Below are 15,926 nucleotides of genomic sequence, written 5' to 3'. Positions count from 1 at the left end.
TTGATGGAATTGACAGGCCCAGAGTCAAAGGTTATTAATTTGACCCTGCCATTGTACAACCTTAAACAATAAAACAAGCCCTTGGGTTTTGAACTCAGAACCTATAGTCTGTTTAGGCGACACCCACCATTAAACATTTAAACCTTTTGTTATTAAAGATCTAACAAAAGAGAACAACTATCAAACTACTTGAACTATAAAGCCATTGAGGGTTTTTTTAAGAATAGATATTTCCCCTTTCCTTTTATCTGTACAGCGTTCTTATATGGAAAATACCCTGTTTAATTGTTTTATGTGATTATATTAAAGTAGCAATAATTCTTCTTTGCAGGAGAAAAGAGAAGGAGTTAGTTGAGTAGGCCTGACGCTGCTGTTGCTTTTGTTGTCAAGTCTGATTCTGGTTCCTTGAAAACAAAGACATAAAATGAGGAGACAAAGCTAAGATAGCAAATCCACCTTCTGACCCTCACTTGCAGTCTTGCTGCTGAAGAAACACAGGAGCAGCCCAGGGCTCCCTAACAATAGGAAACCTTGAACCAATTTATACCATTGCATTTAGTTGCCTCTGTGGTCACAGGCTCACAAAATAGTTGCAAGAGAGACTGTATTGATTGGCTAAGCCAGATTTGTTAAGAAGGCTATGAGAAAAAGAAACCACGTGGAAACAAAAAGGACGTACAAAGGAGTGGGTAAGAACAGGAACATAAATCTCAGTCTAGGTGGTGACTGGGATCTAGCCAAAGGTAGAAGAGGTTATGATGCCACCAATTCCTTCTTTGCATTATCCTGTTTTGATTAGGTAGGCTTTTTACATTAAGGATGCTTGAAAATCCAGTGGATGTAGGAGACAGAGAGTGCATCTACATGTTCATTAATGTGCCCTAGTTACTGCACATTAAGTTTAGGACTGGGTTAACTAATTACTAATTCAATGCACAGTAACTTGCACTACTGAGCAGTAGCACCGGCTCATAGAGTTTTTATGGATGCTTATTGTGCAAAAGCCTAATAACATGGTGCAGTAGCATATTAGCATGGTTTTTAACTGGCACGCTGTTGCGGAGCAAGAGGTTTGTGTAGCTGTGCCCAGTGAGTGGCAGCCATAATAGCAGAACTCACTCCTTTCAGTTCATTTGTATTCCTCACAATTCCTTCCTCCTCCTCAACGTTTTTTGTTTTGTTCTGTTTTGTTTTTAAGAAACCCAGAAATGGATAATGGACAGAATAGCCCAACTTCTTGTTTTTTCCTCCAGTTAGATCTTATTTCCAAATCACAATATTTTCCATTAATTTGCTGGTTTCATTCTACTTCTATTTCCCCAGCATGGTCTTAACTCAGCAGGCTGTTTTACATGGATTCATCCAGTCTTTCTGCCTTTAACTTTGCCAACTTTTTTTCAAGAATAAATATCCAATATACTGAATTGGAATTGTTACCACGGACAACTTAGAGTCCAGGCGCCTGTGCAGCACAGTTAAATCACAAAAATAAGGGAACCAGATCCAATACCACTGAATTGAGGAAGTATTATTTTAAATGTAGCTAATATAAACTTGTAACTACAAACTGTGAACTTGTCCTCTTTTGATTGTCATCCTGCCATATTCGGATGTTTATGAAGTATATAAACCTAGTATTTCTAATGTTTCTAAAGAAAGAGCATTTTATATTTAAGATCCTGTGCCTCGTGCCAAGTGGAATGCATTTCTAGCAAACATATCATGATGGTGAAGATGACTCATTGTAGAATTGGCTATTTCAGCAGCTATGATGATTCTATGTTAAGTTACCAATTTACACTAAGTATTCAAATAACTCCACTCCCTCCAAACACATTAGGAATATGCAGTGGTAGTGTTCAGAGCTTCATTTTTTCTGGTTGAGAAAATACAGGACTCAGTCCTAATGAATGGCAGATGACACCCCCTCCCCCCCTTTTTTAAAGGGCCACTGGACTTAGACAGACTTCAGTTCACTCCTTTTTCCTAACTGCCAGATCAAGTAAACCCTCCCTGTGCTGTGCAGTCTCCAGACAGGGTTTCTTGAAATTCTGGCATAGATTTAATGAGCATGACAGAGGTTTTCAGATCAAAACAGTGTATTTTGGTATCTTTTGTCAAATTCCCTATTTAAATAATAAACTAAGTTCTTTTGTGCTGCTACATATGTGAATTCGATTAGGCAACATAATACCGTGTGCCCCCTGAAGACCTTGTTGTTGTGGAAAGAATGACCACAGGCTTGGTTCTTATAAGAAAAAACTTGGCCAGGTTAGGTACCAATGGAGCACCTAATCACTAACTCACATGGGCAGTGTATGATGAGCTGCAAGCCTGGATACTTGTGGTAAGGCACAGGCATCATTTGCAGATGTTTCCCCTAGAATTAGTACAAAGTACCAGGAGTTTCCAGAATCTCTGGTCAGACCAGCTTCTAGTTTACAACATCCACATCCTAGTGCTCGCCAAATTCTAAAACATCTCCGTGCAACTTCGTACCTAGTTCTCATTAGATAATGCAATATCTCCCCTGGGTAGGACTGGAAGGGAGCTCACAAGATCATCTAGTCCAGCTCCCTAGTTCTTTCAGCCTTTCCACATACATCTTTCTTCCTAGGACAACATGTTTATCAGGCCATCTTAATCCCTGTAAATCCCATTCATATTTTCTGTGTCCTGCCCAGTCTTAACCATCACTCTTATCCATTGACCATGTAAGGAGCTCTCTTAATCAGACTCTTTCAGTAGATTCTAGCCTCTGCCTAGGTAAGCAGTATGTGGCAATACCTGTTTTGGTTAAAGTTTCTAACAGAGCCTTTTTTTTAAGCTGCACATGCATTGATCAGTGGTTTTATGAATGCTCCAGTGAGGCCTATGCCCCCCATGCGCCTGATATATCACCTTTGTACTGCTGATGCTTTGTTTGAAACAACCCTACCACATTCTCCCACAGCACAGTGACAGCAGCAAAAATAAAATTCAAAGCAGTATTAACACTCCTTTTATAACCCACTCTCCTTTTTAAAACTTCAAGCATGGTTCTGGGACTTGGTGAAAAAATGTGCTCATTAGATATCTGTTATGGTATGAAAATGGGAGAAATTGTCAGCTACCCATGACTATCCATCCTTTATTTTTCATTCACCTAATCATTCACAGAACCAAAGTTTATACAATGTTTATTTAAAATGGGCAGGTTTACTCTCACCATACACACAACATAGTCTGCTCACCCTAAAAATGAAAACCAATGCATAGGTATTTCTAAAATGGGACTTTTAGTAATAGGAATAAGGGTAAGTAAATAGCAACAGATCTTGTAGAAATGCACTTAGAACTGCTTTCATCTCAAAATCTAAAATGCATTAATTAAACCTCTAACTGTTCCTTTTTAGTAGAAATAAATTTTTCTCCACAACAGTGACAGGTAAACACAAGAACAATTGGTGACTTGCCCAAGGCAAAAACAAATGAGTCAGTGGAAGAGCTGTTGATAAACTATTGTTGTCCAGTCAATTTATCTACCCAGCAGAAAACACATCCTTGCTAGTTTACTAATTTCTTAGGTGGTAATGAATATTCCTGGTTCATGGAAACAAATAACAATTGTCAGATGTCCATTGGACCTCCTCTATAAATGTGAAACATGATGGAATGAATCCCAGTAGGTCACTTTAAAATGGTGGAGAAAGTGAAAAGAATGGAAATCTTATTACATGGTAAAGCACAAAAGCTGGAAGAGAAAAGGAACCAGATCTTCATTGATGCTTCATCCAGAATTGAGTGTTGGTTTCCAATCACAAGTGGAGCTGACACCAAAAACAGCCATTCTTGGCTCAATTGCACAGTTCTGTCAGCTCATGCAGAGATTAATACCTCTGAAAAAGATTATTCCTTCGAGTAAGCCCTGGGCTTTCCTTCCTGGTGTTCGTCCACTAGAAATCTGGGTGAGGTAGAAGTCTGGCTCCAGTTTAATTCAAAACACTGATTCAGGGGTCCTCATGTGAATGGGGAAGTGTTCACTCACTTCCTTTTAGCAAGCAAATATGACTACTACTCACAGGAAGTAAGTTGAGATGCTCAGGAGCTGAGATTAGAAATTGGATACAAGGTGAATCTATTTTTGGTCCTGAATCTATACTCAGTTTAGTTTAATTTATCACTATGACTAAGAGATTGATGGAAGTTTAAAATACCGTATTTACTTGATTGAGAAGACATGGGGAAAATCAAGCCTCATGTTATGATCTCCTACAACTTACCTGAAACCAGAAAATGCACATGGCCAGCCAGCAGAGAGTGCCTTAGCTCCCCTCGGTGTGCAGGGATCCTGGCTGGCCAGTGCAGGGTCACTTCAAGCTGCTGCCTGCCAGCGTGCACTGAGTTGCTTCAGCACCTCTGGCTGGAGACCCCACATGCAGCTCAAAATGACCTGGCAGACACCAGCCTGGCACTGTGCCCACAGCATGCAGGTTTCTGGCCAGGACGTGCTGAGTTGCTCTGATCTACTGTCAGGGTGGCGGGTGCTGGCAGCCTGGGCCATTCCCTGTCTGTGTGCTGGGTTGCTCCATCACCTGCTGATTGAGCAGCAGTTCAGAGGAACTTGGCACATGTTGGCCAGAAATCCCACATGCTGTGGGGTGGGTGCCTGGCTGCTACCTACCAGGTCATTTCAAGCTGCATGCAAGGAGCTTGGCCAGTGCATGCCAAGGTGCCTAAGCACCTGCCAGCCAGGCAGCAGCTGGAGTGACCTAAGTGATCACCTGCCTGCCAGGTACCCAGCATGCTGTGGGGAGACACTGGGAAGGCATGCATCTTGGGGGGGGCCCTGCAGGGGCCAGCCAGTACACAAGGAGGAGGAACCCCAGCCAGCACACAGCAGGGAGGGACCCCTGCAAGGACTGGCCAGCACTCAGGAAAGAGGGATCCTCAGGGTCCAGCAGGGAGGGACCTGACTGCAGTGACAGGGGACCCAGCATGCGGTGAGGGACTCAATGCATGGCAAAGCTCCAGGTGGAGGTTGAGAGGAATCCAGCATGCAGTGAAGCTCCTAGCAGTGACAGCAGAAAATCCAGCAGTGGTGGGACAGGACCTGTCATGAGGCAAGGAAGCCAGCATGCCATGGTGAGGGACCTGGCAGCAATGACAAAGGACCCAAAACATGCATGCTGACAAGGGACCCAGAAGTGGGGGTGAAGGACCCAGCATGATCTAGCACTCAGTAGCAGCGAAGGAACCAGCACATGACAAGGTACCTGACAGAAGCACAGCAAGGCACACAGCAGAAGAGCAGGTGTCAGGGGAGCACCTGGCAGAGTAGTAGGGAAAGCAGCAGATTACAGGGCATGATAACTATCGACTGGCCAAAATTTAAAACCATAGAAACTTATGGTAAATTCTGTGGGCTGAGCGGTGGCAGAGAAACCCAAATAACAGACCATGTAGAAAAAAGAGAAAGTAGCTGTACACATGTGAAGATACCTATAGGAATGAGTCATAGATATGATACAAAATTTAAAATGAAGGTTATAAATTATGCTGAAAAAAATGTTTTTTGAGGTGGGAAGAAAGTATAATATTACTGAAACAAATGTGCATGAATAGAGACAATTAAAAGGAAAACGCAAGAATGCTGAGTCCACACAGAAAAAAATAGGAGTCCAAAACAAGGGTGTTTTCCTGAGTTTGATCAACAAGTTCTCAAGTACATTCAAGAAAAGAGAAAGGAGGGAATGCCAATCACCCTCCAAGTGCTTCAATTCAAAGCATTAGATATAGTGAAGCAGTTGAACATTCCCCTTAAAAGTTCAAAGCAAGTAGTGCGTGATTTATCCGAAAGATGTGACGTAGTGGCTTAGCCCTGAGATGAAGAAGATCACTTACACAAAAGTAACCATCAGGCTGCAGTGAAAAACATATTGAATTCCAGCGGTACATTATTGGGCTATGCAAAACTCATGCCCACTTTCTGGGCCAGTTAAGTAATACTGATGAGACTCCAATCTATTTTGGCATGCAAAGCAATGTCACCATCCATGGAAAAAAAGGTGCAAAATCCATATTTATAAGAAATACAGGAAATGAAAAGTCACAAATTACAGTGATGTTGGCAGTATTGGCAGATGGGAGAAAATTGCTACCTTATGTGATTTTGAAATGCAAAACCCTGCCAAAATAAAAATTGCCACCAGGAATAGTGGTTAGACGCCAGAAACAAGGATGGATGTCAAATGAGCTGATGAATGACTGGTTTGATGCTGTGTGGAAACAGAGACCTGGGGCACTGCTAAAGAAAAGAGGAATAATAGTGATCATTCACAAGACATTTAATACCGGAGGATGCATGTGAAAGTGCCCAGTCCTAAATTGTCAGGACTAAAAAAGGAGTAGCACCAACCATGATCTGAATAGAACTTAATACAGATTGAGTTGAGATGATGTCTGAATTGAATCGAAGCTAATGTTGAATTTATGATGTACTGGTATTGCTATAGTTTTTGTCAGTATGTCTGCTTATTAAAATAATACCAATTTTTTTCCTTATGTGGAATCGAATTACTGGGGGGTCATCTTGAATTCAGGGTAGTCTTAGATTTGAGTAAATACAGTGAGCACCTTGTCTGAAATGGTTACATCACACCCATGTTCTTGGTAAATGTGATAAAAAACTGGGCATAATGAGCTTACATAGAATTAAAGCTGGTGGATGGTTGTGCAGGATCAAGACCCAGGGGTGGCCTCAATACTCTCTGGTAGCCATATGGCCCCTGCCCCACTCTGGCTCCTTAGGGCACCCTCCCTTTTAACCTCAGTTGCCATGCTTTGATGTTTCTTATGGAGTATAGTGAGGCTGCCCCAGGGTCCCAAAGTGAGCCTCAAGTCTTCAATCAGCCAGTTTGTCTTGCCCCATAGGGCACTAAACTGTGGTCCTCCTGGCCCTGTTAGTGCCTCAGGACTCAGCAGCTGCCTCATGAAGTGTATTTGTGCCCTCCTGCCTTGCAGGTGGTACTTGGTCATTTTGGAGGGGACCCTGATCCCACCGCAACACTTGGTACCCTTAGGCCTCCAACCTTTGTTGGAGCTTCTAGTTCCTGCCCAACTGCTGCCTACATGGCAAGGTTGGCCTGCTGCACTTTCCCCTCAGAACAACAGGAACCTCTGGATCCCTGTTGCAATGGTACTAACTATTTTTTTAAAATTTGACTTTGATGAATATATTCCAAAGCATAATACTCCCATTCTGTGTTTAGCAATCCAGCGTATAAGAGACTTCCAGGCTTGCTTATGCTCCATGTAATCGGATTATTTCCATTCTCCTGTTTTGATTCTTGCATATGGGTTCTCTTTAAAAAATTGAGTGAGAGGGAGAAACAGGAGAAGAAGAAGGTGGAGCAGAGACAAAGAGGCTGGAGTGAAGAACCTATTATCTATTCTGTTCTATTTTGTTACCACTATGGCAATCTGATTTCCTTTTGGTCGTGAATTAAATGTCACTGTTTGCTCATTCAATTCTTCTTTCTCCTTTCATCTGGAGTGGGTTCATACATATATGAATAGTATAATATGTTCTTACAAGCAGTATACATATATGTGTATATATATGTTGAGTTTCTTGCTGCTTGTTTTTATTAATGAAGGTGAATTAAAAAATTATCCTGTGTACTTGGAATATAAAGTGAGGAGGTTTTGTGGTAGCTTTTAGATGCTGCCTTAGGTCATTCCTCACCATTGGACTAGTTCTTGAGAAAAATATGAATCCCAACTAAATAAGTTTGCCTTCCCTCCAGCTTTTTTTTTTTAATCTAATCAATTCTTTGGACTTGATATAGAATATTTGTTGTGGGTGAAATGTAAAGTCTGTGTGTGATATACATGAAGTCAGACCAGATGATTTTAAGGTCCAGTCTGGTCTTAATTTCTAGGAATTATAAGCCTTCATTGCCCTAGTTCTGGAGCATTGATTGCGGGGTTTGTTTCTGATTTGCCTGTTTGCTTTTAAGTATTTTGAAGATGAGGGATGGTTCTGAGGGAGGAGGCTGGGAACAGGCAATAGGCAAGGACAGGCTGGAGGGGCCAAGGACAGCAAGATCTATAACCTGGAGTAAAACTCTCTTCAGACCCTAGAATAGAGCTCAGAATTTTTGAATCTCAACTTTTCTTTAACTTCAGCAAATAGGTGAGAAACCTACTGGCAAATGTTGCTTTATATTGCTCCAGTACCTTTCCCTTGTGGATGGGACAACTTACTATTGCTATCAGTTATTCTCCTAAATCATGTGGCAGTAATTTGTACTGTTGATCCCTGAGAGAAACCATATGGGAGGCAACATTGTTACATAGAGTGGAATTTCAGGCGTTTTCTTGGTTTACAATAATAATAATAATTACTGCAGCCATAGAAAGTTAATGTTGCTAAGTCAAGTACACAAAGGTTACAAATACTAGCACAATCAAGTCTACCCACTTATTCATATACACTCGGATGCTACATTTTAATTAAATGCTCATATTTTCCCTGTAGGTTCTGCCTGATTCAGTGCATAAGTTGAAGGGAATTAATCAAGGTTGTGTAATTAAGGAGCATATTTTGTGTCAGACACTGACTTCTTTTGTTACCAAAGTTGGGAAGTATTTAGGAACTGAGGCTAGGGATTGTAGATGGAGATAAGATGGGCTCGTTGAAAAAGAAATCTAATGCCGTCTTGGAGACATGGATTTTTATCACTGAATTTGCCCCAGAATTCCAGCATGATATCGGATGCATCACTTAATATGTTCTAAAGATTGCTTTTAATCATGTGGTTGTCTTGCTGTATTCCCAGCTAGAGAGCCTGCGGTTTGATTGGTATTAGTGGTAGGTACTTACATTACAGCAAAAAACCATTGGGATCTGCATGTTGAACATGTTACGGTCTATATAAAGCTAGGAGCCAGGAAAAGTCAGAACCCAAGTATATCAGATTGGGCACCTAAAATTAATGGGCACTTTCCCCCTTTATTTTATTCATGTATCTTGGTGTTTCAATTCTTCATCTGTAAAATGAGGATAATATCACCCCTTACCTCCTAGGTAAAATAGTGGCTGAGGAGCTCACAGATACTGTAGTATTTAGAACCACAGGAAAGCCCATGAGGAAATGAATATTTCCTTCTTCAGAGATGGGTTTGAATAATGTGAAGGAAGCAAGGCGTGGGACAACATGCTGAACAGCAAGGATAAAACACAGTACTGGATCATAGAAAATTAGGGTTGGAAGGGACCACAGAAGGTCATCTAGTCCAACCCCCATTCAAAGCAGGACCATCCCTAACTAGATCATCTCAGCCAAGCCTTTGATTTCTCAGGTCTTAAAAACCTCCAAGGATGGAGATTTCACAATCCATGAGCGACTGGTGCCTCCTGCCATAAACTATTTGTTTATGCAATTAAGATACTAATATATTATAATGCATTGAAATAAGGGCTCTGAATTTAGCATGCAAGGACAACCTTAATTTAGGCATTTTCTAATTTCTTAATGTTTGTCTCTTCAACCTTTAACTTCTTTTAACGTAATTTTTGTGGACACAGTGCCTATGAAGCTATTGTAAGTCAAATATTCAAAATGGTTACTTGAGAACTACAACTCCATTTTCTGTGTCAAATGAAAAGTCATGGGTGCTACTTAAAAATTAATCTAATCTGGCTTCCTAGCAGCTATGAATATTCAAAATAGTGAACATAGTTCCCTTGCAAAAGCTGATGAATTGTACCTGATTTTTTTTTCTGTGGTGGGTGGGGGCTCATTAGAAATTTGATGTTATTAGCAGTTTTCCTCAAATTGCAAATTTCCATCATACTAGTATTATGGTAATGATGAAATTAAATGAAATTAGCATATCATATAGCATACAGCAAAAGTACGAATACATTATAGTAATACAAGGCAACAGATAATTACTAGCTTAATAAGAATTTGTCCTCAGCAAAGATAACCCAACGTGTTTCTTCTTCCTATTATCATGGACAAATTTCACTCTTATTGATTAACTCCTCATGTTCTTTAAATTCAATCATTAGTCCTACTTGTTTATATGAAAATGTCTTGGGTCAAAACACACTTTGTTCTGTATCAATATACACTTTAGCCAGTGTGTTTGTCTCAACCTGCATTCCTACATATACAATTTCAGGTAACTTTAGTGAATGACCCCTCATTCATTTAATTCAGAGAACTTTTCATCACATTTTTTTTGTATATATGGTTTTTTTTTTGCATAAATTGTACCTGTTCTTTTTTTCCCCCAAATTAAATTGTTGATCTTTCCTCTTGGCAAAAGAAACATATAATTGTTAACAGAGACTTTATAACAGTATTCACTATAATAAATGCTTTCCTTAGTATTTGCTCTTTAATGAGCTTAGGGTTGAGGGGGATCATTTGAATTACAGATATGTTTTCTATTTCTGTCCAACATTTTATAGCTTTAATAACATTATCAACTTACTGGGTGTACACTCACTCCCAATCATAACTTGTTCTAATTTTCTTTTTTTTCCTTGCAGTTCCTCCATGGTTTTTAATTCGTCCTTCAAATCTCTATGCGTATGAGAGTATGGATATTGAGTTTGAATGTGCTGTCTCTGGTAAGCCCGTCCCTACAGTGGATTGGATCAAGAATGGAGAAGTGGTGATTCCTAGTGATTATTTTCAGATTGTGGTAATTATCCGACCTTTTGTCATTACCAGTGCACTGCTCGACTGATTGTTCAGCATGTTTCTATTGTTCCTTTATTTATTCTTTTCATAATGGACATTATGGGCATTAGTAATTTTATACAAACAAGAAACATCTAAGCAAACCAGATCAGCTCTCTCCTGCTGCCTGATGGAAAGAAGAAAAATTGCATCATCCAAAGACCTTTGAAGTTATCATGCTAACTTCAGTGGGATTTGGATGCAGTCCTTACTTCTACACTTAGTGGTGGTTTAGATTTTTGTTTAATCTTTTTTATGGAGATAGCACTAACCATAAATTTTGCATCATACTTCTAATTATTAATTAGAATTAAAAATAATAATCACAAGCAACGGACATGTTAAGGTGGTTTATGGACAAGATGTTATAGGTCCCTATTCCAAAGAAATTACACCCTGAGATACAAGATAGATAGTAAGGGAACAAATGGAAAGAAATATTAATAGGAAGATGACAATTTTCAAGTTAGGGGAACAAAGATTAGATTACAAGTTACTGGTACTTTGATTATCTGCATAAAAAAGATGCTCTTTCAAATTACAGAAAGAGGAGGTATGCCGCAGTGTAACAATCAGAATAAATAAGGACAAAGGAGAAGCAGGGATTTAAAAAATGGAAGCTCCTCCTTCCAAGATGCACTGCAACGTGGATTATTTTTAGGTAGACTGAATGAGAAGGGTGAAGATCTTACATGCGAGCTCAGAATTCATGTTTCTATTGGGAATTTGCAGAAGTGTGCCAGTCCTTTTGGTTTCTCAACATTTTGTTCCCTGTGGAATGTCATTTGTAATCAAAGGACTTAAAAGTGAAAATGCAAGCCTTTTGCCGCAGGTCCATTCAGCATACTGATCTAAAAACTATCTGTGGGGGGGATGCCAGTTGAACAGGCCTGCTGCAAAAGGCCTGCATTTTCACTTTCAGAGTGGAGTGACTCCACTTTTGCCCTGGAATAAAGTGCAATTAATCCACAATAAATATGTTGCAAATGTGAACCCTCTGATATAACTCCCAATGTTTTACTTTCAAAGAAACTGATTGATTTTCACTGATAGACAGTTGCCACTCTGAGATCGAATTATGTCTGGGAAAGAAAGAAGTAACTAAACGGTGGTATAAGTTTTGCAGTGTACTAGTGATATGTCTGCACCCTTAGTCCATTTCAACCCAAAATGACATCTTGTTCAGATCCCCTGCCCCTAGTGGACAGCTGGTTTTGTATAGATGGTTAGTTATCTACCCCTTTATTATAGTCAGTTTACTCAGTGTAGTAAAATCTGGAGTAAATTTCTCCATAGTAATCATGTTATTTCTATATGACATTAACAGTAGAAATGGCCATTTGACATCTGCACAACTTTCTCACCAGGACAAATTACTGAACATGTGAACCAAAATGACATACCTATAAACTTATAGCTGAAGCATGATTGGGAAGATTTTCAAAAGCATTGGCTTAATTCTGCTGTCATGGCAGTCAGCGGGAGTTTAATCACTGACTTCTATGGAGACAGAGATGAGACTTCTGAACACTTCTCGAAGTCTCACCTTGAATATGTTTCTACTTGGTATCAAGTGGCTGTGAGAATATGTAGAGTGAGGCCATGGACACATACTCTTTTTTTTCTTTAAACAACTGCTCATGAGACATGCTCACCTCTTAAACTAAAGATCAGATCTTTTTGGGGTGCTCATTTTTTTTAATTGATGCACTTTCCAGTAAATAAGATAAGCTACTCACAAGCTGGTTAAGCATCTTCTAATTAATAAAAGTTACTTCAGGACATCTTTTTCTGATGACGAAGACATACTCCTTTGTATGGCATCATGCACTCATGTTACTTTGCACATGTCTTTGTTTTACGGTTCAGAAATCAGACAGCATTAAGAGAGTAATGAGAAAATCTTGAGAAATGCCAAGTCCCATTTTAGGTAAAATGGGGAGAGGGGATTATCCTTTCATAAACTCAAGAAATGTTTTGGCCAAGGCCTAGCTCTCACAAAATCTTCTACCTAGAGAATTATCTCTTAAAAAGCCAATATTCACCCCATCGTGTAATTCAGCCTGTGCCTGCAGCAGCTATGAACTGAAATCCTTTCCAACAGCTGCACATGATAACTGGTCCTTCCAGTGCTGTCGATCTCCAGGTCTCTTGCCCTATCAGAGGGCCTGACCTTCAGAATGCTATTAAAAAAAGTTGGAGGCTCTTTTGCATCCTTCCCCACACAAAGGCCAATGTACTGCCTACCAAAGCCTTTATGTATGTGGCTAATGTGTTGCAGAGGGTCTTGGGCTGGCCTTCTACACCAGAGTGTATTTTACCCTGAGTGCACAAACCCCTGCTAACAAAGTGGTGCAAAGAGAACAAAAGGAGTCAGCAGATTTCTAATGTATGTGCATTTTAGTCCAAACCTTGGGAGGCCCAGCTTGCCTGAGTGGTGGCCGAGGGGTCCTATGTTGGCACTGCTGTTTCATAACCAGGACGCAGATGAAGTTCCTTAGTCAGGTACACTCCATGCAGTGGCTTTGTCTAATTAATTCCCTCTACCTCCCCTTTCCTCTTTCTCTCTCTAGGGTGGCAGCAACTTGCGGATTCTGGGCTTAGTAAAGTCAGATGAAGGTTTTTACCAGTGTGTAGCTGAAAATGATGCTGGCAATGCACAGACCAGCGCGCAGCTAATCATCCCCGAGCCTGGTAAGATGCAAAGGACACACAGAATCATATCTGTAATTAATACTATTAGCATCAAAATCCCAGTTGGGCACCTCTGATTTTTGCTCCCTCTGCTTTCACACTTACAGTCCTATTAAAAAATATTTAGTTTGCCGGATGGCTTATCTTGGAACAGCAGGGTCCCTGTCTGCATGAAGGGAGGCTTAGGTCTGTCTCGGTGTAACCTTGAGCCTCTTGTTTGCTGGGACAATTACAGATGCTAGGTGCATCCAAGACATGACACCAGAGGTCACGTTCCCTGCCTGAAAAATCAAAGATGTGTCTTGCCTTTCACCCACTGGGTTCATCTTGCTGATATACGAGATGAGGCTGGGGATTATATAGGCCAGGGGGAGGAGAAAAGGTTTGGAAGGAAACAGCCCATAAAGAATGGACAGAAAATACACATGGCTCCACATTAAACAGTCTTAGAATATTTGTTTTAAGGGAATAAGGGGCAAAGTTTTTCACTGGAATAAGCAACATAGCAAAGTGGCATATGTAAAAGGTTCATATTTCTTTTATGGGAAGAAGGTGGGGGTGGATATAGTTCTGTCACACTAAAATGAAGAGATTTGCTTGTATTACAAGCCACCCCTTTTTGTGCCAGAACTAGTGGGGACTGTGTGTTTCTGTATTTGAAATTAAACCAGGTACATTTATGACTTCTTCAGTCGGATTATGTAAAACGTGCATAAACACCACACATCTGATTTCCGTGTTTTGGGTAGAAATGTGCTTTGGAGTTTATTTCTTCTGTGATTGTGTGTGTGCGGAGTTGTGTCACAGCGAGCTGTGAAGAAGCAAATGCTCAGAAGTAACATTCGGCCACCTGCTGACATGGACTGGGAAAGGTAGAAATGTATTGTAGAAAAAGTAGAAACAGTTGTTCATTATTTAATGACAGCTGTGAGGATCTTCTCTCATCTCCTTCAGTGTATGCTGTAGCATTTCTTTTGCCAAGCATATATGAGCAATTATATATATATTTGTGTGTGTGTGTATTTTTGTATATATGTGTGTGTGCGTGTGTGTGTGTGTATAGGCTTTAGTCAAATCCTGCCCTTATTTAAAAACAAAACAAAATAAAACAAAAAACAATAAAAACTGCAGTTTTGTCCAGTAAGAGGCCATAAATCTATAAACCCCATGCACCGTGTTTAGGCTGTTACAGTGGGATACAACAATAATATTGTTGAGGTGTTCAAGACCACTAATTCCTATAAGGACCTGGATCTCTCAGGCTGTCATGCTCTAAACTGTCATATGAAAGGTAGTTGCACTACAGCAAAAATGCAGCTGTTAACTCCCTGTGGATACAACTAAGATGACTCTGCTAGGGTACAGTGCTCTTCACTGAGTATCTGTATGTCTCATCTTCCTGGTTCACAAGTTTCTGCACTCATCTACATAGAATGAACAAACAAATGGAAAAAGGGTGAATGATCCTTTCTTTTTACCCGTGCGCAGAATGAATAGCCTGAGCACAAATATTACACCTCTTAGAAGTCTGTCTGGCCCTTATTTTCTCACTGTGGCTGTCCAACACTTGCTCCACTAGCTCCTTCTTTCCCTTGACTCTCCAAATATGAAACAGGCAGCTCTTTATCCCAAACCTCCAGCTTGCTCCCCTGTGCAGCAAACACAGATCTAGCTGTGATCTGTGCCCTACTACCAAGGAATACAGAGACACCTGGACAGGACAGAATTGGAGGACAAACCTATGGAAAGAATTATGATTGCTAATGAGATGCTTCACGGCGCTCTCTGTACTCAGACTGTCAATAGTCTGCGTGAACTTAGTGGTGATGCAGAAGGTTTGGACGGCCTGCTGCTGTCTGTCTGGCATGTTGCATTTTGCTTCATGTTTATACACACAGATGAGCGTTTCTCCTCTCCTTTCTTTGCAGAATCACCAGTGACTAATAGTGACTCTGGCTTCAAGTGGGAATTAAGAAGGTTCTTTACTGTCAAAGTAAATATACCTATCACTTAGCCCCCCTGGTATTTAAGAAGGGCAGCTGGGACCAGAGAGATGCAACGGCACTCAGAAAAACAACTTTCTAGCTATTAAACCTCACCATGGGGAACCGCAGCATTTTGTTGTTTGTTTCTGGTCTGGTTTAAGTTGAATCTTGCGTTCATCACATGCATGCGGAGTATATTTAGACAGGTGCGAGCCTGGAGGAAAGGGGCTATCCTCCACTGTAATGTAGTTTAATCTATCACTAGGACCAGCCTAAAGGAAATGGGATCATTCATTACTGCTCCCACATAGGTGTTCAAATGCTGTCAGTAAATTCTGCACTCTTGGTCAGGGTTTATTATGTTTGGCATTGGTTTACAATGAAGGGAAAAGAAAATGAAGACAAAACCCTAAAGAGCTATGGGACACCATTGTAACTGTCTCCATTTCCCTTTATAAATGATGGATTACTTTTTCCTGGCTATTTAATCAGATCTTCAAACAATGCC

General features: G+C 40.4%; 1 protein-coding gene across 2 annotated transcripts in view; it reads left to right on the top strand.

Annotated features, from left to right (window-relative positions):
- The window catches only part of DCC (DCC netrin 1 receptor), a 1,021,998-nt gene that overhangs the window by 580,173 nt on the left and 425,899 nt on the right, over positions 1-15,926 (top strand). For both annotated transcript variants that reach the window (XM_019495847.2, XM_059725279.1), the window contains exons 6-7: positions 10,547-10,701; positions 13,313-13,433. In XM_019495847.2, coding sequence (XP_019351392.1) covers positions 10,547-10,701; positions 13,313-13,433 — 276 coding nt within the window. The remainder of the gene's footprint in view (positions 1-10,546; positions 10,702-13,312; positions 13,434-15,926) is intronic.

This window comes from Alligator mississippiensis, chromosome 3 (genome assembly GCF_030867095.1).
Source record: "Alligator mississippiensis isolate rAllMis1 chromosome 3, rAllMis1, whole genome shotgun sequence".
Lineage (NCBI taxonomy): Eukaryota > Metazoa > Chordata > Crocodylia > Alligatoridae > Alligator > Alligator mississippiensis.
Note: the sequence above shows the minus strand (reverse complement) of the source record. Positions and strands in the feature narration are given on the sequence as shown.